Below are 26,816 nucleotides of genomic sequence, written 5' to 3'. Positions count from 1 at the left end.
GAGGGCCTGGACTCGGAGCTGGGGGTCAGGGCTGTGGGGGATGGAGGCTGGGGGCGGGGGTGCCTGGTCCCGGCCCCTTACCATGCTGCTTACCCCCTCTCCCAGGAGCCTCCGACATACTCGTAGGGCAGGGGGAGCCTCTGACATATTCATGGGGGCCCCTGCTGGGCCTGGGGCAAATTGCCCCATTTGCCCCCCCGGGCGGCCCTGAACTCAGATACCGGGCATGACAGAGCCTGGAGCAGGGAGAGGAGGCACTGGGGCAGCTCAGCTCTTCGGCAGCTCAGCTCTGCAGGCTGCCGTCCTCTCCAGCCGCCCATGCACAAGTGGAGCAGGAGCAGGGACCAGCCAAGGACCAAGGGGGCAGGAGCACAGGCGCCTGAGTCCGAGCTGTGGGGAAGCACTTACCTTGCCCAAGGCACGGGCGTCAGGGTCCTCTTTCTTCCTTCGCTCCACCAGACCGCCGCCTGAGGCTCTTTTCTTCTCTGTGCCTCCCGCTGGGGCTGACTGTGGAGGCTGAGCCAGGAGCAGCCGCCCCTTTCCTCTAGAAGCCTTGCTGTCGCGCCCGTCACCGGGCTTGTGCCACGTGTGCTAAGCAGAGCTGCAGAGCTCTGCCCAGCCGCCGGCCCCCCTGCCGGCAATGAGAAGAATCGCATGGGATGGAGCGGCCGCTGCGCTGGGAGGGAGAGGGAGTCTGAGCTGCTGTCAGGCAGCCCAGGGGTTCCCGTGTCCGCGCGTCACTGGAACGATGTAAAAAAAAAAATTGGGGGCGCCACTTTTTGGCGCCCCCAAATCTTGGCACCCTAGGCAACCGCCTAGTTGGCCTAAATGGTAGTACCAGTCCTGGACAGCCTTCTTCTTAGAGTCCTGCAATCCAACCTAAACCCAGTGGGACTCAACTACAAGAGTAAGGTCTTGCAGCACTTCTCACTACACACAACACAGCAGAGGGTGGCAGACAGAAGAAGCAGGCTGCTCATCCATTGCTGTACTGACTCTATGGGCAGGAGGAGGCAGGGCCAGCCCACAACATTTTGGCACCTGAAGTGGGGAGCTCAAATGACGCTGCTATGCCCCCTGGCTTGGGCCAAAACTTTGAAAGGTCTCAATTCTGCCTTCTTCCTGTTTTACTTCTCTCATGGTATTGCTTTCCCAATAAAGGAGAACAAACAACTTAAAATGCCTTGTTCAAAAATTTTAAGTAACACTTAACTTTCAGTCACCTGAACAACAAATGTAACTTTTCCTTGTCTGCATAGTAAACACTGGCATTTTTATCTGTTTGAATAATCAAAGTGGTGCTTTCCGTGCCTTCTTGGTTGTAAAGATTTGAACTGCTTCCTGAAGGTCCACGGTCTAGGCCAGCTCATGCTCTGTTGAGATGGTTGCAAGGCCGACCAGCCTCTCCTGTGTCATTGTGGAGCGTAGATGTGTTTTTATTAACTTCAGCTTGGAGAAGCTGCGTTCTCCATTGGCAACTGTTTCAGGAAGAGTTAGAAGTATGCGCAGAGTAACAAAAGCATTTGGAAAGAGGGTGAACATCTTATTTGTGCACATATATTCCAGAACAGCCTTTGGAGTTGATCCTGCTGAAATTTATCTTGAAAGGGCTTTCAGTTAATCACCTAAATCATTCGCATCAATATCACACATGTCATCATGTGTCAACATGGTCTCTAGTGCCCTGCATTGCTGGTGTAGGTCTTCAGGTATAGTGAGGAGTTTTGGAATATCATAAAACATCCCAAATATACTGCTGTGTTCCTTGAGCTCTATGAAACGTTCTTCAACTGACTGTATTGCACAGTCTAGCACCTGGTTAAAGAATTCAACTTTGAATTGTTTGGGGTCTCTTACGGGATTATCAAGTGCCTCGTAATCAAAATGTCGTCGTCTTTGGTGACTCTTGTATTCTTGACTGGGTGGGAAAATAGCTTCAGTGTGAAGTTCCTCTGCCAACTTCTGTACACTCTTCAGAACATTTTGAAATCCCTCATCTGACCGGTAAGACTGTAGGTATGACTTTGCTTTGTCCAGTTGTTCCATTGCTCCAGATATATCAAGGTCAACACCTTGGAGTCTCTTGCTTACAACATTTATTTCAAACAGTATGTCATGCCACAACACTAAGCCACACAGAAATTTGAAGTTATGTATGTTTCTGGTGATTCCATTTTCCCTTTGCCACTGTTCTCCCCTGAACAGTTCCTGTCATCGCATTATCCTCCATAATGGCAACTATGGCATCATTTATCTTCCTAATTTGGTGTTTGATAGGCTTTAATGCCTCCACTCGACTTTCCCATCGTGTGGCACTCAGTGGTTTCAGTGTCAGAGAGGATGTTCCTAGATGTTGCTTCAAAATTTGCTATCGATGAGTTGATACAGAGAAAAATACATAGATGCTTTGAATTACATTAAAAAATTCAGCAGCTTCACTAGAAGCTGATGCTGCATCACTGACCACCAAGTTCAATGAATGAGAACTGCACAGGACAAAAAAAGCTCGAGGGTTTAACTCTCGGATCCATGTCTGCACTCCTGTTCTTTCCTCTCATGTTTGCACCATTATCGTAGCCCTGACCTCTCATGTCAGCTATTGTAATTCCCGTATCTTCCAGCTTTTTAAGAAGCACATTTGTCATATCAGCTCCTGTAGTATCATCAATGTCAATAAATTCTAGAAAATGCTCTCTCAGTCACTATTGCAGGGACTTTTTCACTAGGTTCTGTTGTTGTTACGAAACGCACCATTGAAGTTATTTGTTCCGTATGGCTGATGTCAGGTGTGCAGTCCAGAATAACAGAGTAATATCTTGCTGACTTCAGATCAGCCACAATCTTCTGTTTGACTTTTGTTGCCAGTAACTGTATGATGTCATTTTGAATTGTTTTTCCAAGGTAGTGGTGTGTGTACATTTCTTGGGTGGTGACTCTTCTTAGATGCTCCTGGAGTACAGCATCAAACTCAGCCATCAGCTCCACAATTTTAAGGAAGTTTCCATTGTTTGGCACATACAGCTGATCTGAAGTGCCACGCAGTGCTAGGTTTTGGGTAGCAAGCATTCTCATAATGGCAATGAGCCTTTTCAGAACATTTTGCAAGTGAAGAGTCTCTGATGCAATCTTCTCTTGATGCTGATCATCTGTGGTGGCCTTTAACCTTAGTCTCATCTCAGGCTCTTTCCACATATGGAATACTCTCTGCTGATTTGCTGCCTTCTCATGGCATGCCAGATTTTTCCAGTCCTTTGTTCCTGTAGAACCCAATGTGGCTGGAACATTAGACTGGAAGAGTTGGCAACAAAAACAGTGTGCAGCATTGTGGGTTTTTGAATACATAAGCCGTGGTCTTTCCACTTTGTCACCATTGGGGATTTCCTGCCAGCATTGGATGGAAACTTCTATTTTCATTGTCTTTGGGGAACATGAAGTTTTTCACTTTCTGTGGCCCATGCAGTACAAGGAAGTCCCTCATGCTACTGCTCAAGTGAGTCCACAGTCCCGGATCATCTAGACTTAAGGAACTAAACTCAGCAGCAGCTGTTTCTTGTGCCTTCACCACACTCATCTCTGATCTACACTTTTTTTCTTCAGGAATATGCATGGTTACATCCATTTGAGATGGAGATATGGATGCTGCAGTAGTCCAAGTCCACTCAGTCCTACTTCTTGTTCAGCCAATCGCTAAGACAAACAAGTTTGTTTACATTTACAGGAGATAATGCTGCCCTCTTCTTATTTACAGTGTCACCAGAAAGTGAGAACAGGCATTTGCATGGCACTTTTATAATAATAATAATAATAATCATCATCATCATCATCATCATCATCATCCCTATTTCTTGAAATATGTTTTTCCAAAATTGTTTTGAAAGAAGCTTAAACATAATTATGTTCAGATTAAAAGGAAGTTGTATTGCAGTTGTAGGGAGTATATATGTTATGGATATTTCTCCACCTAATCATTAAAAGATTGTTCATAACAATTTAACTTGTAAGACTAAAGATATAAAAAGTGCGAACTCCATATTATCAAATGTCAATTAAGGCTGACTTCCGGCTCACCAAAGAATCCGCTATGCTAATAAAGGCAGACTTCAGTACCTAAAGGAACTCTGCTGTGTAGTTTAAAGATGTAAAGATCAAATTTACTAATAACAGAAAATTACTCAATTTATTTTTCACACTTCAGCCCAAGTGTGTGCTCCTGACTTGACAATGCACGGTATCCTATGGGTATGCAGTTTGAGTATCCACAAGTCAGCTTTACTTGTGCACTTATCAGATATTTCATACATGTTTTTGAAAATGTGGGCCACCATATCGTATTCCTACTCCTACTGTGTAGACATGGTGATCACTGCAAATGTGTTTTGGTTGAGGGTTGCGTTATTGCCAACTCGAAGCATTAAAAAATGAGTAATCATGAATAGCTTAAAAATAGTGGTATTTTAAAAATTACTAATAAATTGTGGGTTCTTATTCTTTGCCTACTGGTTTTGAAGCCTTTAGGTTACACTTGGGTTATGTTTTCACGCTTCTCTCCCTAATCATGAGGGCTAGAACGTTTTTTAAAGCGGAGTATCCGAGGGGTAGCCGTGTTAGTCTGGATCTGTAAAAGCAGCAAAGAGTCCTGTGGCACCTTATAGCCTAACAGACATATTGGAGCATGAGCTTTCGTGGGTAAATACCCACTTCGTTGGATGCATCCGATGTGGGTATTCACCCACAAAAGCTCATGCTCCAATACATCTGTTAGTCTATAAGGTGCCACAGGACTTTTAAAGCTGAGGCTCTCATGTAGTCAATTGACTGTAGGATCAGGAGCTCCCAAGAAAAACTCATGCATGTTGGCAACACTGCTTTTCATCTTGTTTCAACCTCTTTCAAATCCCATAGGTCCAGCCTGTTTCTGTTGTGGTGGCACTTAAAGACCCCAAACAGGATTAAATCCCCATTGTACAAACCAAACAAATAACACTGACAGTCCCTGCCTAAAATCTAGATTGTGATTTTTCTGAGACAATAGGCAAGGGTCAGGGGAGGGCAGGTAGGAATAGTAAAGGTGTGTTTACATAAGTGAGTAAGAAGTGGTTACTGGCCTGGCGTGCAGAATGTAAAAATCTTAATTAAAATTTAAATAATGCTTTATCCTGTACTATCTTAAAATGAACTTCTGGCCCGTTCTCTGTCACTCCTTTTCCTAAAACATCCCTGCTGCTCCAATGGATTTCCTTAATCCATTTTTAGTGTTATAATTGTGGCAGGGCTTTTCTTGTTTGCATTGGTGAGGGGACAAATATTTTTTCCTTCCACTTCTTAGAGTTCAAGTTTTTTACATGACATGTCCATTCTAAATCATAAAAATCAAATAATTTGTTTTTTTTAAACAATAAAGTTATTGTACTTATTTTCTTATCTGCTTGTGTATTGTTCTAGTGTGTCTTACTGGATTTTGCCAAATATAGAAAATAACTTGACAGTTTAAATAGAAAGATACTTTTCATACTGTTTTGTATTCTTGAATATTCTCTCCTGCTCAAGGAAGCATGATGCACCTCCTCCCTAAGTACCAAGTGGTGAAAAAGAATTAACTGAAATAAAATTAATTCCCAGCTCTCAGATGTTAAAAACTAATTGTAAACATCAGTACTGCACTGTAAAAATAAATATATTATGCAACTACTGCGTTTTTCCATTGCAGTATATATTACATCACAGATGATTTTGGTGGAAGTGCTGTATGTTGCAAATCATCAAATTAGTGGCTAGTACTCTGAATTATTCAAATATTATTTATGATTGAGGAAGTAGATTTGGGAAGCTAATTAAAACTTGGCTTCATTATTCATGAAGTACTACTGAATATTTGAATAGTCTACTCATTAAACTAGCTCTACAACACTGATTATCAGGTTAGCAAGTCACTATAAACGTCACATGTTTAATTGAGCAAATTTATTTTCCTAAGTGACTTTTAAAGGGCACAGTTTGTTGCCTCTACAGAAAACAATACATCATTAGGAATAATTACCTGTCATGTATAACGACTGGGAGATGCAAATAGATTAATTAGCTGTCAATCAGTGCTGGACTGCAGCTGGTGTTTCTGAAAAACCAGCAGCAAAAAATTCTAGAGCTTATTAAAATAAAGAGATTTTTTTTTTTAATAGTGTGTTCAGACTTGCTAGGTAGGTTTTATTGCAGTCTTTGGTGCAATATGAACTTTTTACAAGAGCTCATCCTAAATTTATTTAATATTTGGAATTATGGACTATTTGGTTAATTCATTTTGTGGTGAATGAAGATCCAATAATATTATCATATTAATAAAACTGTTTAGATGCCAGATTTTGTTAGCCAGGCTTTTTTGTCTCAATTTTTGAGACCCCATTTGAGTGAGCAGGCTAGTAACCCGAGCTCTTTCCTTTTCAGCAGATGTAACCAATTCCTGATCAATACTAGAGTAGTAATTATTACATTACACACTTGATCTCAGTATATACCTTGGGGGCATCTGTCTTTATTAGCAGCTATCAAATACTACTGATCACAATTCGGCATAGTTTTTGTTTTAGAATTAGTCAGAATAAAATAAGCATAGCCTGAGTTTTAAGTTTTTTGTTCAACTTCCCTCAGTTGGTAACTGGTACATTGCAGATCAATAAAAAGGTAGTGAGAAACTAGGGCTAAACTCAGCCGAAGTTCATTCCAAGCTGATGTGGTATGATCCTTTTTGCTGACGCACCTGGTTGGGAATTTATTTGGAGTTTGCAGCCACTGAAATGATAGAAGCTGAGTGCAAGAGAATCACAGTATTCATTGTGTTGGTAGAAAGTGCTAATAAAGTGTTCAGCATTCTTTGCCATCAAATTCATGGTTGAACATTTGTTGCTTCTAAAAGAAGCCATAGTCATTCTGTCTGAATTACGGTGCCAAGTGGTTGATAGCAATTAAGAGTAATTCGTGAAAGGATTAAATGGGTTTGAGGAAAGGTGATATTCAACCATTTTATGTTAAACGGGGAAGCTTTTAAGATTAAGTAAATTTGTCGTTTTTTTTCAATTCTCTTAAAACCAAACAAAAAAAGTGACGTGGGAGACTGCATATAATTCCTTTGTGACTTTGTGTAATTTTTTCAGTAACATATCCGTGATTTGTAATGGTGCAACTGGCAAAGCAATTTGTATGAGGACTTCTAATTTTACATTTGTGTTTAGCTCTAGAAGTCTAAAGCCTTTGTATGAATATACCATGTAGCTAATAGAAGAGAACCAAAGTCAATGCCCAAAACCATAAAGGAACACCTATTTATCCTTTTGTCTTTATTAATATAAAATCCTCCACCTGGAGCTTGATTGTATGTTGAAGTTGCACCTAAAGGTTTCAGTCTGGTCTGGACCCCTTGTGCTAGGCACTGTACAAACATAATAAATAACAGTCCCTACCCAAAAGAGCTTACAAACTAAAAGACAAGATGTAAACAGTGGATGGGGCAAACAAATGGGGTGAAGGATAGGATGAGTGGATGAAGGTGGAGTAACCAAAAATAAGTCATTTTAATAATAGCCAAAGACTAGATTTTCATATGTTTATACAACTGCTAGCATATCAGAAACCCCACTCAGGATTATTGGGATGTATTGGTCTATGGTAATATAAATATTAAGTAATAATTTAGCTCATCTTGAAGATGTAGGATGATCTTGTGATTAAAATATAGGACTGAGCATTAGGAAACCTCAAGTTCTATTTCTGGCTCTGCTGTAGGCTTCCTCTTTAGTTTTCTGGGCAAGTTTCAGGCTGTCAGTGTTTGTATTCCCTTATGACAGGAGTATTGAATCTTAAATCATTATTCATACACTGCTTTGAGATTCCCAGATGGAAGGAGCTATAGAAATGCAAAGGATTAATATTTTGTTATTACCATCATATTTTAAATATTTTAAAGACTACTCTGTTTTATGCAACAGATGAAGTCAACTGAATTAAAAATAAACTGTCAGTCTAATTAACGTGGTTGGTTCACTGGTGGAACATCAGCCAGTCTCACCCATGCCATCAACACTGACTAATTTTCAGTTTAATTCTTTTTAAAAAAAATCTAGTGAAGAAGAGGAGGAACTGGCACAGACATGACTACACAGAGTTTGATGATGGTTCCAAACCAGTCCAAGCTGGAACACGGACTTTTGTTAAACAACTGCGGGCTCGCTCGTTCCCAAGGTATGGAAACTTGCTTAGAAGTCAAATCATAAAAAGGGGGGAAACCTTGGGTATCGATCATGTCTAAAAAGTCTTCCTAACTTGCCTTCACAAAAACACCACCATCACAAAAAAAAACAAACCCTTCTTACATGTCTGAGATCTAATTTTTTTCATCCAGCGTTTCATATCCATATATTTGCCTTCAAGGCACCTTGTTGTAGCATCCATCAATCAAATTACTACACATGGATGTAATTTCTTATGAAGTCTATCACTACCAACCCATATTGTTAGGTGTGTTGCCTCTTCAGCATTTTCAGCCTGTCTGGTCCAGGAAACAAGAGACTCAGAAATCACTTCCCATTTTCTCTCTCTAATGTAGACCACAAACATCGGAACAGTGGTTTATCTAGTCCCAGAAGGTGAAGGAGATCCCTTGGTGCACAGTTATGTAATAACCTGGTCATAAAATAAATTTCTTCCTTATTCCACTAGTTAAGAGTTGGCTTACTCTCTAAAGCAAGATGGCTTGTATCCCTTTTAAAAGAAAATGCTTTTTATTCTAATATATCAATATGTTGTCCTTATCCGTATAAGTGACTTTTTTGAATCCTCCTAAACTCTTGGCTTCAATGACGTTTTATAGTAGAGTTCCTCAAATTAATTATACCTTATAAACGTGTACTTCCTGGATTTGGTTTTAAATTCGTTGTCTTTTAGTTTCATTAAATGTAAGTAGCAGGCTTCCCTTTACCTTGAGTGCTTAATTTAATACAATTGTATCCACTTATTTTAATTTGATTTATATTAGCTATGTAACTCTAATAAGATGTTTCCTTGAAACCTAACAAAGCTTTTGTTAATTTCTCTTTCAAACAGGTTTACTGTTTTGTTTTGTTTTTTTTTTTCAGTGCTAATATTTTGTTTCCTCCTCCCCCCTCAGTGCTGATGAAATCATTTTGAAAATGCATGGCAGCCAGCTGACACAAAGATACCTGGAGAAACATGGGTTTGATGTCCCTATTATGGTTCCTAAATTAGAAGGTCTTGGGCTCAGACTCCCTCCCCCTACTTTCTCCGTTTTGGATGTGGAACGCTATGTAGGTAAGGGACTTCCTGGAATATGTGTGAATGCTTCAGTGTAGAGTGAATTAAATACAATAAATATTTGCATGGTTACAACAATTAAAGGATACTATATGCCTAATCTAAATTGAACAGTTCTTACCAGAAGGTTGGCAAGGGTAAATTATACCTACCAATTTGGGTTTTGTGTATGGGTATGCATGTGACAATTGTATGCCCATAGCTTTCAACATTCACACCTGGCAACTTGTGGCACAAGCTATCAAAATGTGTGATGACTAAAATGTTGAACAGCTGTATTTTGGTCTGCAACACACCATAAGCAACAGGTTGTAATGGTTTTTGAGGATGTTTTCTTACACTGTAAATCAGATAAGCTAGTTTTGCAATCTGTACTCTAATGATGGGGATGGGGGGCTTTGTTACAGATTTTAAAAATGGTTTCTCGCACAGTCAGAACATCTTTCAAAGGGTTTTACATTTACCAATCATCGGTTGCTGATGGTGCATTGCACAACAAAGCTTTTGTATATGTGAGGGTGTCCCTGGGGTATTGGGGAGAAGGTCCTTGCCTGGGCTTCTTATGTAGCTGCGCGGGTGGGGGTGAATTTAGGGAAAGAGGGATGCTACCTTCCCAGCTGCTCCAAAATACCATCTCCCCACCTACACTGTTAATACATGGAGGTTATAGCTGCTGCTTGAGTCCAGGGACTCCCAGCTGCTGCATCTCTGGAACCCCCTGCTCCTCTCTGTCCCTTCCCCTCCAAGGAGCAAAGCAGCCTGAGAGGGAAGGAGAGGAGCAGACAGTAGGTTTCAGATAGGTGAGGAGGGAGGTAGCTGTAGGGCAGAAATATTCACAGTTGGCGGATGAGGGAACAGGAGGAGACTGAAAGCTCAGGGTCAGATCAGTTTCCTCCCTCCTCACCTCTCTTATATCTGTAAACTGTTGGCTCCCCAGTCTATCTGATCCTTCCCTTTATAAGCTTTTTTTCTGCTCCTTGGAGGAGTGGGGGAGAAGTTCATGGAGCACCATAGGTTCAGCAGGAGCATTTAGTCTTCCGTCAGGCTTGCTGGGCAGTCTCTAACCACCTCAGGACCACCTGAATATGTATTTCAGTGAGACTGAGCCAGCTGCAGTGTGGAATGTGCTGCATAATATACTACAGCTAAGAGTTTTCTGTGTGCCTTGCATCATCTCTTGTGTTCTTTTGGTAGCATATTGAAATGCACTACAAACAAGACTTTTGTGCTTATCAGTGTTTTAAGACTCCATTAGAATACACTATGTGCAGTATACTGAACGACCTGACCATATACTGATTACTCAGTCCCCTTGTTGATTGCTCATGGTTGCTCGGAAGAATAGCTGGCATTTCAACAATTCTGTGACTTTATTTTGGAAGTCTGGCTGTTCCGGGGCTATCCCTCTACCCCACACACACTTCCACACACTCAGTTTGGCACATCAGTTTCCCTGTGTGTGTCTGCATCTGTGATCGGAGAATTTCAGTGGCAGTGCCCATTTGGGTCACACATGCGCTCTCCCTGTCTTGTGCCACTCCTGGCGACTACATAGTGCTATGCGACCAAACCAGCCTCAATTTCTTTTCATCTGTCCTTGAGCTGTTCATGGTAGCACCTCTTTGCTTGCTTCACGTTTATCTCTGAGAGTTAGTGTTTGTAGAGTTAGTTAAGTATAGCTACCCTCCTCTCTCATCGTTTATTTTCTTTCATCCTTAGTGTACTTTTAACCTTCTTCACTTGGGGGAAGGCTACTGACAGGGGCATGCCCGGATCCCTGGGATTTAAACAATGCCTTTCTTACTAGGAGGCAATCCCGGTCAGTGATGGGCATTCTCAGTGTGTCCGATGTCTGGGCGAGACACACGTACCTCAGAAGTGCCCCCATTGCCACAACCTCAAGGCTCGCACCAGAAAATCAGGGGACTTAAGTTGAAACTTATCCTGATGGAAAAGTCACTGCACCTGGCTTCTGACCCCCAGACCGCTTTGCACCCTGGACGCCAGTCTTCGCCAATCCCAGTGACAGCCTCCGGCAGACATTCCCCACCACCTTCAAAAAGGAAGTCCTCTAAAAAGGTGGACAAAAAGCAGGCAACAACCTCCCCTACCAGGGAACCAGCTAAAAAGGAAGAAAAAACTGGCTCATTCAACACTCTTGGTACCGACCACAGTGCTGTTGAGCCCCTCTGAGTGGGCGGGATCCTCCAATACTGCTGGTACCACGAAAGCCAAAGACCCTAAGGGGATGGTCTCTGAGAGGAGTGGCAAAGAGAAGCTTACCACCTCCTCCATGGTACTGATGGAGCCACTTAAATGTGTGGCATTGGGCAACTTAGCATTGCTGTAGTCTGCTGCGTGATGTACCAGTCACCTAGTGCATAGCACAGCCAGATCAGTACCGACAACCGCTACAACTTCAGCGGCACCAACAAAAACGTCCTCGGTACCGATGCTTGTGGTACCTCAACAATTCCTTTTCTACAAGGACCTTCCAATTTCTTCAACACCAGAATCTCCCCTTCTTGGTACTGATATTACCCCAGCATTCTTGATACGGTGCCAATCTACACCCCCATCCAGATAGGCCCCTCCTTTTTCCAGTGAGGAGGAGGATAAGGAGGAAGGGGACCTTTACTTCTCATCCATTCAGGCAATCATCAGACCTGGTCCACGGGAACAACCCACATATCACCCCAGGGTTAACACGCATTGGTGATATGGACATCCATGGATGCCGCCACCACCAATACCATTCCCACTGCAGTGGCCTTATTGGGATCCATAGGCTGCGTACAGGCAACACTATTCTAGGACTTCTAGCACTCACAGGGGGAGAGACTGAGATGCTCCCAATCCTCGGTAGGTGTACCCTCTGAAGAGACTTTTGATCAGGAAGTCACCCTACCGACCAAGATCTCTTCATCCTCTCTGGACAAAGCCGTCATGGCTCCTCCACCCCCAATAGCTGATGACTTTAGACAGTTCCAGGAGCTATTTTAAAGGATTGCTTACTCACTCAAGATACCCTTGGAAGAGGTTGCAGAGTCTCAACACAAGCTGTTAGACATTTTACAAACATCAACCTCATCGAAGATTACGCTCCCCATAAACGAGGCACTCATGGATCCAGCCAAGATAATCTGGCAGGCCCCCTGCAACGAGGCCACCCACTTGTCAGAGATGATAAGTACAATGTCCCCTCTAAGGGTCCACAAGATATCACTACAAATACTCAGAAGAAAATCCATAGACATAGGACTAAATTCTGCAGAGAATTAAGCATGTGTGTATCTTTAAGCATGCAAGAAGTCCAGTGGGATTAGTTATTCATATGCTTAAACCTTTGCTGGATCAGGGCTATAAGCTTCATTATTGCTTGTAGAAAATTTATAGTAGACATTGAGTTAAGTGCTCAGATACTGTGGTGATGACTACTATAGAAATATACACAAATAAATGTATTCTTGATAACTTCCTCCTACCTCTCTTCCTTTCGGTGACAGAAGCCACAAAACCAAGCATATGAACCAGTTAGTCATGTTAGGTTCCTCCTTTTCCTTTTGGTTAACCACAGAAATGGTGACTTATTTTATTTTTAGAATAGGTTCAGTTATATTCTTAAATAACAGTAACAAATTATATCTAGATAAGATCTTGGGTTACTCTTGTCCCTCTTTGTTTTGGGGAGGGTGGGGTAGTGGAGTTCATTTGCGTACAAATAGATTGTCATATCTTGCAGAAAATATTAAACAGGTCTTGTTAAAATGTTAATTTTTTCTTATTTTTACAGGTGGCGACAAAGTGATAGATGTAATTGATGTGGCAAGGCAGGCAGACAGTAAAATGAAGCTTCATAATTATATTAAGTATTTCATGAATCCTGATCGACCAAAAGTATTAAATGTGATCAGTCTGGAGTTTTCAGACACAAAGTGAGTAAATGACTTTGAGACAACTTGACTTGGACTCCTTTGAAGTAGAAAGTAGATTTTGCTAAAACAAAGAGTAAATGTAGAAGTATAAGTAAATAGTACTCTAAAATAAATGAAATGGTTTCAACAGATGGCTCAGGCAGTGGTGCTATAAGGAGGGCTTAGGGATATATGGCCACTGGGAAGCATTCATGGACAGAGGACTGTTCTCTCGGGTTGGAATTCACCTGAGTAAGGAGGGAAATAGACTTCTAGGATGGAGGCTGGCACAACTGATTAAGAGAGCTTTAAACTAAGAATTTGGGGGAGATGGTTGGGAGATGTCCAGGTAATCTCCACGCCGGAATTTAACATTGAGAGGGAAGAAAATGAAGTAAGAAAGGATACAGCTGTGGGTATGAGAATGGACATAAGGAGGAAGGGTAGTGTAGATACCAGTCTAATAGGTCATACTGGTGGTAGAATGTCTGTGCCTAATTGGGTAAAGAATGTCAGTGAAGCCAAACGGCAAAAATTAAGATGTTTGTACACTAATGCGAGGAGCCTAGGTAACAAAATGGAGGAACTAGAGTTACTGGTGCAGGAAGTGAAACCAGATATTATAGGGATAACAGAAACATGGTGGCATGACTGGAGTACAGGTACTGAAGGCTATGTGCTGTTTAGAAATAAAGGCAAAGATGGTGGAGTAGCATTGTATATCAGTGATGAGGTAGATTGTAAAGAAATAAGAAGTGATGGAATGGATAAGACCGAGTCTGTCTGGGCAAAAATCACATTGGGAAAGAAAGCTACTAGATCCTCCCCTAAGATAGTGCTTGGGGTGTGCTAAAGACCGCCAGGATCTGATTTGGATATGGATGGAGACCTCTTTAATGTTTTTAATGAAGGAAATACTAATGAGAATTGTGTGATCATGGGAGACTTTAACTTCCCAGATATAGACTGGAGGACAAGTGCTAGTAATAATAATAATAGGGCTCAGATTTTCCTGGATGCGATAGCTGATGGATTCCTTCACCAAGTAGCCGAAGAACCAACAAGAGGGGATGCCATTTTAGATATGGTTTTGGTGAGTAGTGAGGACTTCATAGAAGAAATGGTTGTGGGGGACAACCTTGGTTCGAGTGATCATGAACTAATTCAGTTCAAACTAGATGGAAGGATAAACAAAAATAGATCTGGGACTAGGGTTTTTGATTTAAAAAGGGCTAACTTTAAAGAATTAAGGAAATTAGTTAGGGAAGTGGATTGGACTGAGGAACTTGTGGATCTAAAGGCGGAGGAGGCCTGGAATTACTTCAAGTCAAAGTTGCAGAAACTATCAGAAGCCTGCATCCCAAAAAAAGGGAAAAAATTCATAGCAGGAATTGTAGACCAACCTGGATGAGCAAGCATCTAAGAGAGGTGATTAAGAAAAAGCAGAAAGCCTACAAGGAGTGGAAGATGGGAGGGATCAGCAAGGAAAGCTACCTTATTGAGGTCAGAACATATAGGGATAAAGTGAGGCTAAAAGCCATGTAGAGTTGGACCTTGCAAAGGGAATTAAAATCAATAGTAAAAGGTTCTATAGCCATATAAATAAGAAGAAAATAAAGAAAGAAGTGGGACCGCTAAACCCTGAGGATGGAGTGGAGGTTAAGGATAGTCTAGGCATGGCCTAATATCTAAACAAATACTTTGCCTCCGTCTTTAATGAGGCTAATGAGGATCTTAGGGATAATGGTAGGATGACAAATGGGAATGAGGATATGGAGGTAGATATTACCACATCCGAGGTAGAAGCCAAACTCGAACAGCTTAATGGGACTAAATCGGGAGCCGCAGATAATCTTCATCCAAGAATATTAAAGGAACTGGCACATGAAATTGCAAGCCCATTAGCAAGACCTTTTTAATGAATCTTTAAACTCAGGGGTTGTACCGTATGACTGGAGAATTGCTAACATAGTTCCTATTTTTAAGAAAGGGGGCGGGGGGGGGGGAAGTGATCCGAGTAACTATAGGCCTGTTAGTTTGACATCTGTAGTATGCAAGGTCTTGGAAAAAATTTTGAAGGAGAAAGTAGTTAAGGACATTGAGGTCCATGGTAATTGGGACAAAATACAACATGGTTTTACAAAAGGTAGATCATGTCAAACCAACCTGATCTTTCTTTGAGAAGGTAACAGATTTTTTTAGACAAAGGAAATGCAGTGGATCTAATTTACGTCGATTTCAGTAAGACATTTGATACGGTTCCACATGGAGAATTATTAGCTAAATTGGAAAAGATGGAGATCAATATGAAAATTGAAAGGTGGACAAGGAACTGGTTAAAGGGGAGACTACAACGGGTCATACTGAAAGGTGAACTGTCAGGCTGGAAGGAGGTTACTAGTGGAGTTCCTCGGGGTTCGGTTTTGGGACCAATCTTATTTAATCTTTTTATTACTGATCTTGGCTCAAAAAGTGGGAATGTGCTAATAAAGTTTGCGGATGATACAAAGCTGGGAGGTGTTGCTAATACAGAGAAGGACTGGGATATCATACAGGAAGATCTGGATGACCTTGTAAACTGGAGTAATAGGATGAAATTTAATAGTGAAAAGTGCAAGGTCATGCATTTAGAGATTAATAACAAGAATTTTGGTTATAAATTGGGGACACATCAGTAGGAAGTAACAGGAGGAGAAGGACCTCAGAGTATTGGTTGATCACAGGCTGACTATGAGCTGCCAATGTGATATGGCCGTGAAAAAAGCTAATGCGGTCTTGGGATGCATCAGACGAGGTATTTCCAGTAAAGATAAGGAGGTGTTAGTACTATTATACAAGGCACTGGTGAGATCTCATCTGGAATACTGTGTGCAGTTCTGGTCTCCCATGTTTAAGAAGGATGAATTCAAACTGGAACAGGTACAGAGAAGGGCTAGTAGGATGTTCCGAGGAATGGAAAACCTGCCTTATGAAAGGAGACTCAAAGAGCTTGGCTTGTTTAGCCTAACCAAAAGAAGGCTGAGGGGAGATATGATTACTCTTTATAAATAAATCAGAGGGATAAATATCAGGGAGGGAGAGGAATTATTTAAGCTTAGTACCAATGTGGACACAAGAACAAATGGCTATAAACTGGCCATCAGAAAGTTCAGACTTGAAATTAGACGAAGGTTTCTAACCATTAGAGGAGTGAAGTTCTGGAACAGCTTTCCAAGGGGAGTAGTGGGGGGGAAAAAGACATATCTGGCTTCAAGACTAAGCTTGATAAGTTTATGGAGGGGATGGTATGATGGGATAGCCTAATTTTGGCAATTAATTGATCTTTGATTATTAGCAGGTAAATATGCCCAATAGTCTGTGATGGGATGTTAGATGGGGTGGGATCTGAGTTACTACAGAGAATTCTTTCCTGGGTGCTGGCTGGTGAGATTTGCCCACATGCTCAGGGTTTAACTGATTGCCATATTTGGGGTCGGGAAGGCATTTTCCTCCAGGGCAGATTGGCAGAGGCCCTGGAGGTTTTTCGCCTTCCTCTGCAGCGTGGGGCATGGGTCACTTGCTGTAGGATTCTCTGCACCTTGAGGTCTTTAAACCACGATATGAGGACTTCAATAACTCAGACATAGGCCTGGTCTTCACTAAGCCCCCACTTCGGACTAAGGTACGCAAATTCAGCTACGTTAATAACGTACTAACACCTCATTCAGCTAATAACGTAGCTGAATTCGAAGTACCTTAGTCCGAACTTACCGCGGGTCCAGACACGGCAGGGAGGCTCCCCTGTCGATGCCGCATACTCCTCTCGCCGAGCTGGAGTACTGGTGTCGACGGCGAGCACTTCCGGGATTGATTTATCGCGTCTTAACCAGATGCGATAAATCGATCCCAGAACATCAATTGCCTGCCGCCGGACCCTCCGGTAAGTGAAGACGTACCCATAGGTTAGGGGTTTGTTACAGGAGTGGGTGGGTGAGATTCTGTGGCCTGAGTTGTGCAGGAGGTCAGACTAGATGATCATAATGGTCCCTTCTGACCTTAAAGTCTATGAGTAGACTATTTTGTGCTGCAATTTGGGGACAGTATGGAATCCATATAGAAGTAAACATTTTTACAGTTTGAGAGACTTAGGAAAGGTAAACATTTAAAGATGTCTCTCATCATTACTTGCACTTACCCATCATTTACTTACTTTTTAAGGATGTCTGAATTGGTGGAAGTCCCTGACATTGCCACAAAGCTTTCATGGGTGGAAAACTACTGGCCAGATGACTCCGTCTTCCCCAAGCCTTTTGTTCAGAAATATTGCTTGATGGGAGTTCAGGACAGCTACACTGATTTTCATATTGATTTTGGGGGCACGTCAGTCTGGTACCATGTTCTGTGGGTAAGAAGGTCCTTGCTTCCTGAATGCTTGAAAATGATTTTGTCCTGTGCACATCTTCTTGCCACAAAATAAACCTGTATTCAGGCATTTCCTCATGTATTTTGAATGAAATTGTTAGTTTGAGAAGAAGGCAGAGGAGGATTACTGACTGTGCACTGTTGTTCAGTCCTCTGTACAAGTTGACCCCCTAGATGAAAATGCCAATCTCTGCGCTTTCTAGCAGATAGGTGGATGCTATCCTGAGCATTTTGTAGGAGAAAATGAATGAAATGACAAACCGAACTTTTCTCAAACATTAGCTCACACTGCTTTCTGAATTGCAGCAGCCATGAATCTGAGGATGACTGGACACAACTTCCACCAGAACTAATAAATTGTTCCTTAATGTGGCACTTTCCTTGTCCCAAAACCCCCAAAGGGTGGAATGTACTACACAGTTAGCTTCTGGCAGACCAAAGAGTGACAGAGGGTTGGAAAACCTAGGGCACTCACATGGAAGTACAGGATATTACTATTAGATTACAGGGCTTGCCTGACAATAATACTGTTTATGTAAACTATTCCAAAATTGTACCATACCTCATATGGGATATTTTTTTGTGTACAGGGTGAGAAGATCTTCTACTTGATCAAACCTACTGATGAAAATCTGGCTCTCTATGAATCTTGGAGTTCCTCTGTCACCCAGAGTGAAGTGTATTTTGGGGATAAGGTAGACAAATGTTATAAATGTGTGGTGAAACAAGGACATACCTTATTTGTTCCTACAGGTAAGATTTTACCTCCTTCCTCCCTCCCCCCCAAGCAGTTTGTGTACTTGTATCACCAGCAAATTCAGGATGTCAAAAGATATGCATTAAATTATCATTTTTAGAAACACCCTAAAGTTTGAGGAAGAGATTGTCTTTCTTAAAAATACTTGGAATTGATACCCAAACAGAGCAAAATATCAATCCTTTAAAATGTTTAACTAGTTGGAAAATTTCTTAAGAAATTGACTTGGGTTTTTGTTGCTTGATCCATAGTAGTAATGTTTAAGGAGAAAAAAACAAGATTAGAGTTTTTGATAACTTTCCAGCATGGATAGAGATTTGCCAGCTATTTCTGTAGCAAAACATTTAAAACGTGTTTCCTCTTATGTGGTGTCCAGTCACTTCTAATATTTCTAAGGACCTGCAACATTTTGGCCATTTTTATCTCTGTCCAGGTACAAATGGACATTTCCTGTGATTGTTAGGTGGCCTCCAAAATATGTTCACAGATGGAGTTGCAATTCAAATTTAATCTTGCATTCGGACAAGTAGTGTTTAATGGGTATGCTCTAGGTCATCACTGAAACATAGTTCAAGAAACAATTCTTGCACAAGGAGCAAATAACAGATAAGAACTTCAAAGCCTGAAATTAGAAGTTGCTCACAGATAAGTACTTGGGGAGATTAAATGGTTTGCCTAATATTTAGCAGCAGGTCTGGGAATAGTTGACTGAACTTTGCTGAATTGATTCTACCAGAAATATACATCTATAGAGTTGAATGGTTTGGGAAGAGGAAGATGAGTGTATGCTATTTACCTGAATTAAAGCTGTTGAAGGCAAACTTAAACTACATCCACTTTTAAATAAGAAGCCAGTAGATATATACTTTTGTGTGCATATTTGAAGTTATTTGAGCTTCAGTAGTAGCTAGGTAGAGATGTACAATATTATTGGCCTGTACTCATCATATTAAATTGTGGTATTATGAGCACAATCTTCCAAGTGCATGACAAATTAGTAGTGTAAGAGTGATTATTAGTCTTGGTTTTAATTTGATCATAGTTTCATTGGGCTATTATATAATGGCTACGGTTTAAGATAATTAGTGGAAGTACTTCCACTATTCTTTTCTGAATAACTTAAATAGGGCTATAATTCCTTGTTAGATAAAACGTTGAGACAAAAGTATTTTTTTTGTTACGAGTAACACCTAAGATTACAATGAACTGAAAGTTTAATAAGAAATTATTTTTTCTTGTGATTACTTTGTGTATAGTCTGTTTCATGAAAGTCAGTTTCCTCGGGTTTGTGGGTTTTTCACATAGCAAATGGGGTGGGAAGAGGGAGAGAAAATGTTTTTTTTTTTAATAGGAATGTGGTTTTAAAACCATAAAAGGCTTTGGATAGGTGTAACTTCTGTAACTACTATTAACTTAAAAAAAAAAACAAAAAAAAAAAACAAAAAAAAAACTTAGATTTCAGATTGATAACTTGTATTTTGCTGAAATGCAAATTGTCACTCTCTGGCCTTGTATACACACACATCTGGTATTTTTGTTCCCAAACCCAGGTACAACATTTTGTAGTGTAGATGCATATTAAGTTTCATGTTTTTGTCAATTCAGGCTGGATTCATGCTGTGCTCACATCTCAGGACTGTATGGCTTTTGGAGGAAACTTTTTGCACAACCTCAATATTGGCATGCAGCTCAGGTTAGTTTCATCTGTCTGTTTTGACTATACCATTTCCTCCACAAGTGGGCATCCTTCTATTTAATAGATAGTTTTCATCATGCTTGTTACATGGGATAAAATGGAGGCAGGGTCTGGTAATGGAAATTGCTGCCTTTTTTAGTTTGTGCCAGAAGCAGACTTTGATCTATTTCACTTCAACAAGAACAACATAGTCTCCAATGAATGTTCTGCACAAATTTAATTCCATCCTAAAATCAAACAAGCTCTACTTTGGAGATTAGTACAAAAAAGAGAGATGCTAAAACTGGTCGCTTAGGTGTGAAATTCTGAGATGGAAGGAGCAGCCTTCGGTCAGGATTGATGTCAGGACAGCTATATTAATTGTTGTCCAAGATGTGGAGCTGTCTTCTAAACCTACTGTTTTATTTTTACAGTGGAATCTCAATTAAATTCCATCTGTTAAAAGATTATACATTGGGTTTGTATCCTAGTTTTACTAAGTCCAACTTTTATTTTTGCAAGTGCAGTAGTCAAACTTGATAGTCAGAGATCGGATAAGATCATAGTTCAGTCTTATCCTAATGTGGTGTTGGGGTTTGGCTACATGGAACTTGATTTGTTTTGTTTATCATGACCTGTTGGTTCTATTTTTCTGAACATTGTACGAGTTGGATATTGCATTGATTAATTCTAAAATGTACCCATGTAGTAATCTTTCTAAAATATTTGTTTAGGTGTTATGAAATGGAGAAAAGGCTAAAAACCCCAGATCTTTTCAAATTCCCTTTCTTTGAAGCCATCTGTTGGTTTGTGGCCAAAAACTTACTGGAAACTTTGAAAGGTAACTAATTTCATGTTTTAATAAGATTTTGAGCATCTTGGCTTTCTTTCACCTTGGGAAGGTCATGGTCTCCATCTCATGACAAATATGTAATCTGGAGAAGTTGGGTGAGCTGGGGAACGTAGTCTTTGCATGGTTTGAGTTCCTAACTGGGAAAAGCTTGTATAATTTGTTTACCAAAATCTGTTCTTTTGATTTTGCAAATGCTGCACTGTTACAGTTCTTCATCTAATCATTTTTGCTTTCAGTAAATGGTAATTCTGAATATTGATGTGAAGATTGACTAACAGTAAAACTCCGTTTGCGGAAGTCCAGGTGTATAAATTGATTCCTCTGGCATTTTTTTTTTTAGTATTTGAAGTGAAACTCAATGTCCCAGTGTTTTTTTTTTTCAGATGCCAACAGCATAATTGGCCAGTGAAAATAAATTTCTCTAAACAGTATTAAGTTTTATGTTTGGACACACTGGGTATCTAAGATCCTGGGAAAATACAATCTTACTGGGAAGGCTAAACCTAACATAGTAGAATTAGTTCCCTGCTGACTGAAAGGACCATGTTAAGCCTGATCGTTGTAAAATGTATTCCAACTCCTCTAGATCACCTCTTCATGAGGTACCTTCCAAAGATATCGAGCATTTAAGATACATAACATCATGCATTATCTATCTCTGTAAAACTCTTCCTATTGTCTGTCTTTGTGAGATTCTCAATTCAGTTTGATCAAAGAGACTCCTTCAATAAGTCAGGGTTTTACATTATCATCTTGAGGTGCTTATTGTGGTAACAGTTTTTGAGAAGAAATTATTGATCCAATGTAACTCTCTCTTTAAAAAGCTCAAGTAACTTACACGGGATATTTTTTCTGTTTTTCTGGTGATGGTCTCTTTGCCTTGTAGAAGCAGTGAACTCCACTTTTAGTGACACAGCCAGCACAAATTCATTTTAAAAGTTTTTTGCTTTCTTTAAAAGGTGTCACTTTTACAAAGTCCATTTTTTTTATTTATTCCCTTCCATTGACATTTTCCCCTTTCATGGGAATCTGTTGCTCATGTCCTCAAAATTGATTCACCCTTCTTGAACTTCAGCTTTGACTGGCTCTTATGCTAAACTGTAAATTTTTTCAAAAGCACTTAAATGATTTAGGAGCCTAAGACCATTGAGAGGCAGTGGGATTTAGGGTTCTAAATTATGTTGGCTCTTTTGAAAATTTTACCCAAGATCTCATCCCCATTAGATAAAGCAGTATCCTCACAATACTTTGTGGACTGCAAGATTGAAAGAGTTTTTAAGAGGAGCCTTGAATACTCCTCCATTACTATATATGCTGAAGTAGCATTTGTTGTCAACTCATATGGCCCTTTCAATCAATCTTAAAAAAAAAATCCTATCGCAACTGGAAAGAGTGATGCTAAGAAAAAGCTTTCTTCTGTCAGGAGGATATTAGGCTGTATCTGCAGTTCTTACGACATCAGTTCTCTGGCAGGTCTGTCTTCTCTAACACCCCCTAGCACAAGTAAATGTGTGACTGCAGGTTTTGATTCACCTCTTCCAAGCGAAACCCTCTTCAGGCTCCCTTTTGAGGGTGAATTATTTTGAGACTAGAAAAATTTTGAAAGATAGATTTAGTTAGATCTAAGACTAACATATCTAGAAATGCTAGGGGAGCTTCATTCATTTTGCTACAGTTGGAATTTCCAGTCATTCGGAAATCAGTCTTACTTTCATGCCATTGGGGTTAGGACATTCTCCTACCCCACCCCAAAGGGCTGTCTCAGATAGACCTTCTCCATAGACAAATCCTGTTGACCCAGGATCATCTTCCCTAAGAGACTCAAGAACATCTTTAAAACCTGAGCCACTACCATTTCAAACAAGGGCTTCTTCAAAGATTTAAAAAATCCCAATCCACTAACTTTCCTGGTTTCCCCTCTCAAGACCTAGTGAAAAGAAACATTATCCTGAACAGTATCACAAAAGCTCTTTCACTTTGGACAATCATCTATTCAGTCAGAATAGAAGCTTTAGTTTCTGCTCCTGATTCTTTGTGGTAATTTAAAAAAAAAAAAAAAAAAAAAGCGGGTGGTGGGGGAGTTTTTACCTGACCCTGGGCCTATCTATCCTCTACACAACCTGCGGCAGCAAGCCTAGCCCTGGTCGACAGACTCAGGCTAGCGGAATTCACACTGGCACTCTAAAAATAGCTGTGTAGATAACACTTTGAAGTTGGGGCTTAGGTTGGAGCTCAGGCTCTGAAGCCTAGGGAAGTGGGAGGGCTGAGTCTGATGATCTGGACTGAGAAGAGTGCTTAAGACTCCATTCAGGGTGGAAACTCTTGCCCTTCTGATCCAAGAGACAGACCCCAGGATTTTTCTTTTCCTAGACCATGTCGGTCCTGTGTGTAGTGGAGATCAGATCACCAGGACTGCACCTGCACTTTCCTGATCAGTTGCACATTACTAGCTGCCTCCACCTTCCAGTTCTTTTGTGACGGTCCGACAGGAAGCTCCTTGAAGGAGTTATGACTGGGGTCCTGTGAGTGATTGCTGCTCAACTCTACTTTGGTTTATAATCAGACCTCCACTCCTTTGCTTCCCCATTTTCTAGTCGATCTTTTACTGAAGTACCTATTTAGTTCATCTTTTGCTAATTGTTATAGCACCCCAAAGCTTAGTATGTGCTTTACATTGTAAATAAAGAACTAGGTCCCGGCCCAAAAAAACCCTATAGTTCTTGGCATTTTTTTCTGTTGAAGCTTTGACGTAATCAATTGCTGTAACTTATCCTGGAAGCAAAAGTGAGAGTCAAGGCCCTGTGTTTTGAGGACTAGGAATCTGTTTTGGTGCTGCTTGTTTCAACACAGTCCAAGATTCCTGCTGAATTCTGCCATCTCAGCTTTGACTACTACATGCAAGATGCCTGTGCCATCTGCATTGAAGCCAAGGTATTAAAAATGTGTCCTGACTTCAGCCCCACAGCAGTTGGCATTTTTACTTGGCTACAGCTCATATGACATTGCTTCAGTAAAAACACCAACTCCAGGAGACACGACCTCCCCCACCTTCCACCCTCCTCTCCAAACTCACGACATTCCTCCCTTTCTCCCCTGAGGACAGCTTCTCCCTTCCCCAGCGACAAGGAGGAAGAGGACTCCATCGCTTCGTCTTATTGCAAACAGGAGCGAACAACTTCATCTAGATACCTTCACTATGCACAACCCTGGTATGGACCACCGTGGATGCAATCTCACGTTCTGCTCCCCCACACATTGGCCATGTTGGGACCCTTGGGCCATGTATAGGGCACAATTTGGGAAGCCTTCCATGGTGCAGAGCCAGAGACCTGCACCTTTGCCTTCTCCATCAGTCTCTCACCACCAGAGACTGAACCTCTCCTGGTACTGGACAAGGAGGAAGAACAGGAGGATGAAGCTCCACCAGGACTACATTTCTCCTCTTCTTCCTGTGATGAGGCTGTCATGCCCCCATCTCCTCCTACTGCTGCTGACGACGTCAGGCACTTTCAAGAATTATTTCACGGGATTGCAGTCTCCCTCTAGGTTCCTTTGGAAGAAGTGAAAGATCAGCAACATAAACCACACTACTCAGTATCCTGCACACATCATCTCCTGAAAAAATTGCCCTAGCAGACTCTGGTGTCCATCCCTCTGAACTGCAAATGGCAGACAAAAAATATTATGTTCCCACAAAAGAGATGGAATTTCATTTGTCGCATCCCACTCCCAATTCCCTAGAAGTTAATGCGGTGTAAGAAAAAAGACAGCAATGTCAACCTTAATCTATCCATCAGGACAGAGACCCGAAACTATTAGATTTATTCATCTGCAGTGCTCCAATTTCACATATTGAATTACGAAGCTCTTATGGCCAAGTACAACTACCTCAACTACTCCAAGATAGAGGAACTCTGCCAAGACCTGCCTGAAGCCAAGAAAGAACAATGCCAGGCAGTTATGGGCCAGGAGGTGTCCCTCAGACATATAGCCCTACAAGCTTCTTCAGACTCTGTGGATACCGCTGCCTGCTCCATCGCAACTGCTGTAGTCCTGAGGCAGGCATCATGGCTACACCTCTCAGGCTTTCCTAAGGAAGTACAAACCATAGTAGAAGACTGACCTTTTGAGGGCCCCAAATTATTTGCGGCGCGTACGGATTACTCCCTACACTCCCTAGCTCCTCTCCGCTCTCTTAACATTTACACACTTGCGCTGAAGAGATATCTGGGAAAGTATCATCTTCCCCTGCAATCTCAACCACCGCAGTACACTCCCCAGTAAAAGTATGACACTCAGCGTCAACAACAAAAGCCCCCTACCAAACGCAGACAGGCCACTCCTGAAGGGGCTACCTCGTACAAACCTCCAGCCAAGCAACAAATTTGAAGGTGTGGTTGAGGCCCCCAAGAAGCTTCCCCCAGATCTCCGCCAGGGCGTGTCGCTAACTACTTGGTCACATGGTAGCGGCCACTTTTGTGGTAAAGCATGCATGGTTACATATGCAATGTCTTCAGGCATGGCTCCGTATAGTATATGTCCCTCACAGACACAGCCTCCACAAACTTTTATCCATGCTGATGAGAGTCAAGGACTTGCTACTCCGGGTGGACACATCCCAAGAACATCTAGGTCAGGGTTCCTTTCCTCCAACCAGTGCTGACCATGATTCCAACAACCAATGCATCTCTAATCAGTTGGGGAGCATACCTTCACAATCATACAGCGCAGGGCAGATGGTCCTTAATTGAATCCACCCTACACATAAACTTCCTAGAGCCAGATGTGAAAGTAAGCCGATCCGGTATGGCATATTGGTAAGAGCCAGTACACAGCCAACCGTACTGGCAGGGCCGCTGATGAGGGGGACCAAAAGGGGCAGCTTCTCCGGGGCCCGGCAATTTAAAAGGGCCCAGAGCTCCTGGCAGTGGCCGGAGCCCCCAGCTCTTTAAATCGCCGCCAGAGCCCCTGGACTCCCAGCTGCCGCTACCGCTACCATGGGGCTCCGGCAGCAATTTAACTGGCCCGGGGCTCCCAGCTACCGCTGCCAGCATTGTCACCACTGCGGACTCATGGAGCATGAGATTCTCCCACGACCAAGAGTGGGAACTGGATACACAAATCCTTCAGCTCATTTTCAACTGCTGGGGATTCCCCACCATAGATCTTTTTGACACATTGCAAAATGCCCACTGTCCTCAATTCTGCTCGAGAGCAGGACTGGGACATGTATCTCTGGGAGAGGCATTCCTCATCGCATAGGATGCACCACTACTCTGTGCCTTCTACGCCATTAGCTTTCTGCCTGGACAGGACTAAACCTTTCTGAAAATCACAATGTTTATTCCTTTCATGGACCGAAAGATCCAAGGACACAGCCATCTCTTAACAATACCTTTCCAAGTGGATCTTGTAGTGTATACATCTGTCCTACCAACTACACAATCAACAATCTCCTACTGCAATTAGAGCACATTCTACCGGCTCGCTTTCCACTTCCATTGCCTTTCTCAGTAATGTTCCCATTGCTGACATTTGCAAAGTGGTTACATGGGCATCAACAGACAATTTTGCCCATCACTACGCCTTTACTCATGACACCACAGCAAACACTTTCCTAGGACATACAGTCCTATCATCTACAGTAAATGCTGCTTCAAAGCCCCTCCTTCCAATTAGGGGCACTGCTTCTTAGTCACCTACAGTGGAGCATCCATAGAGGGACATCATTTGAAGAAGAAAAGGTTACTCTGTGCAGTAACTGAAGTTCTTTGAGATGTGTGTCCCTATCGGTGCTCCAATACCCACTCTCCTCCCCTCTTCTTCAGAGTCAAACATAGGCTCTGCGGCAGAGAAGGACCTGGAGGGCAGTTGGATCTCAGTGTTGTATATATCCTG

The 26,816-nt window shown here is 41.7% G+C and overlaps 1 protein-coding gene across 1 annotated transcript in view; it reads left to right on the top strand.

The window, feature by feature from the left end:
* The window catches only part of KDM7A (lysine demethylase 7A), a 101,518-nt gene that overhangs the window by 34,712 nt on the left and 39,990 nt on the right, over positions 1 to 26,816 (top strand). The window contains exons 3-9 of the mRNA XM_034779258.1: positions 8,112 to 8,229; positions 9,155 to 9,315; positions 13,112 to 13,253; positions 17,430 to 17,616; positions 18,224 to 18,386; positions 19,996 to 20,083; positions 20,800 to 20,906. Of these exons, the coding sequence (XP_034635149.1) occupies positions 8,112 to 8,229; positions 9,155 to 9,315; positions 13,112 to 13,253; positions 17,430 to 17,616; positions 18,224 to 18,386; positions 19,996 to 20,083; positions 20,800 to 20,906 (966 nt within the window). The remainder of the gene's footprint in view (positions 1 to 8,111; positions 8,230 to 9,154; positions 9,316 to 13,111; positions 13,254 to 17,429; positions 17,617 to 18,223; positions 18,387 to 19,995; positions 20,084 to 20,799; positions 20,907 to 26,816) is intronic.

The sequence above is a fragment of the Trachemys scripta genome, chromosome 1 (assembly GCF_013100865.1).
Source record: "Trachemys scripta elegans isolate TJP31775 chromosome 1, CAS_Tse_1.0, whole genome shotgun sequence".
Lineage (NCBI taxonomy): Eukaryota > Metazoa > Chordata > Testudines > Emydidae > Trachemys > Trachemys scripta.
This window is presented reverse-complemented; position numbering and strand designations above follow the sequence as displayed.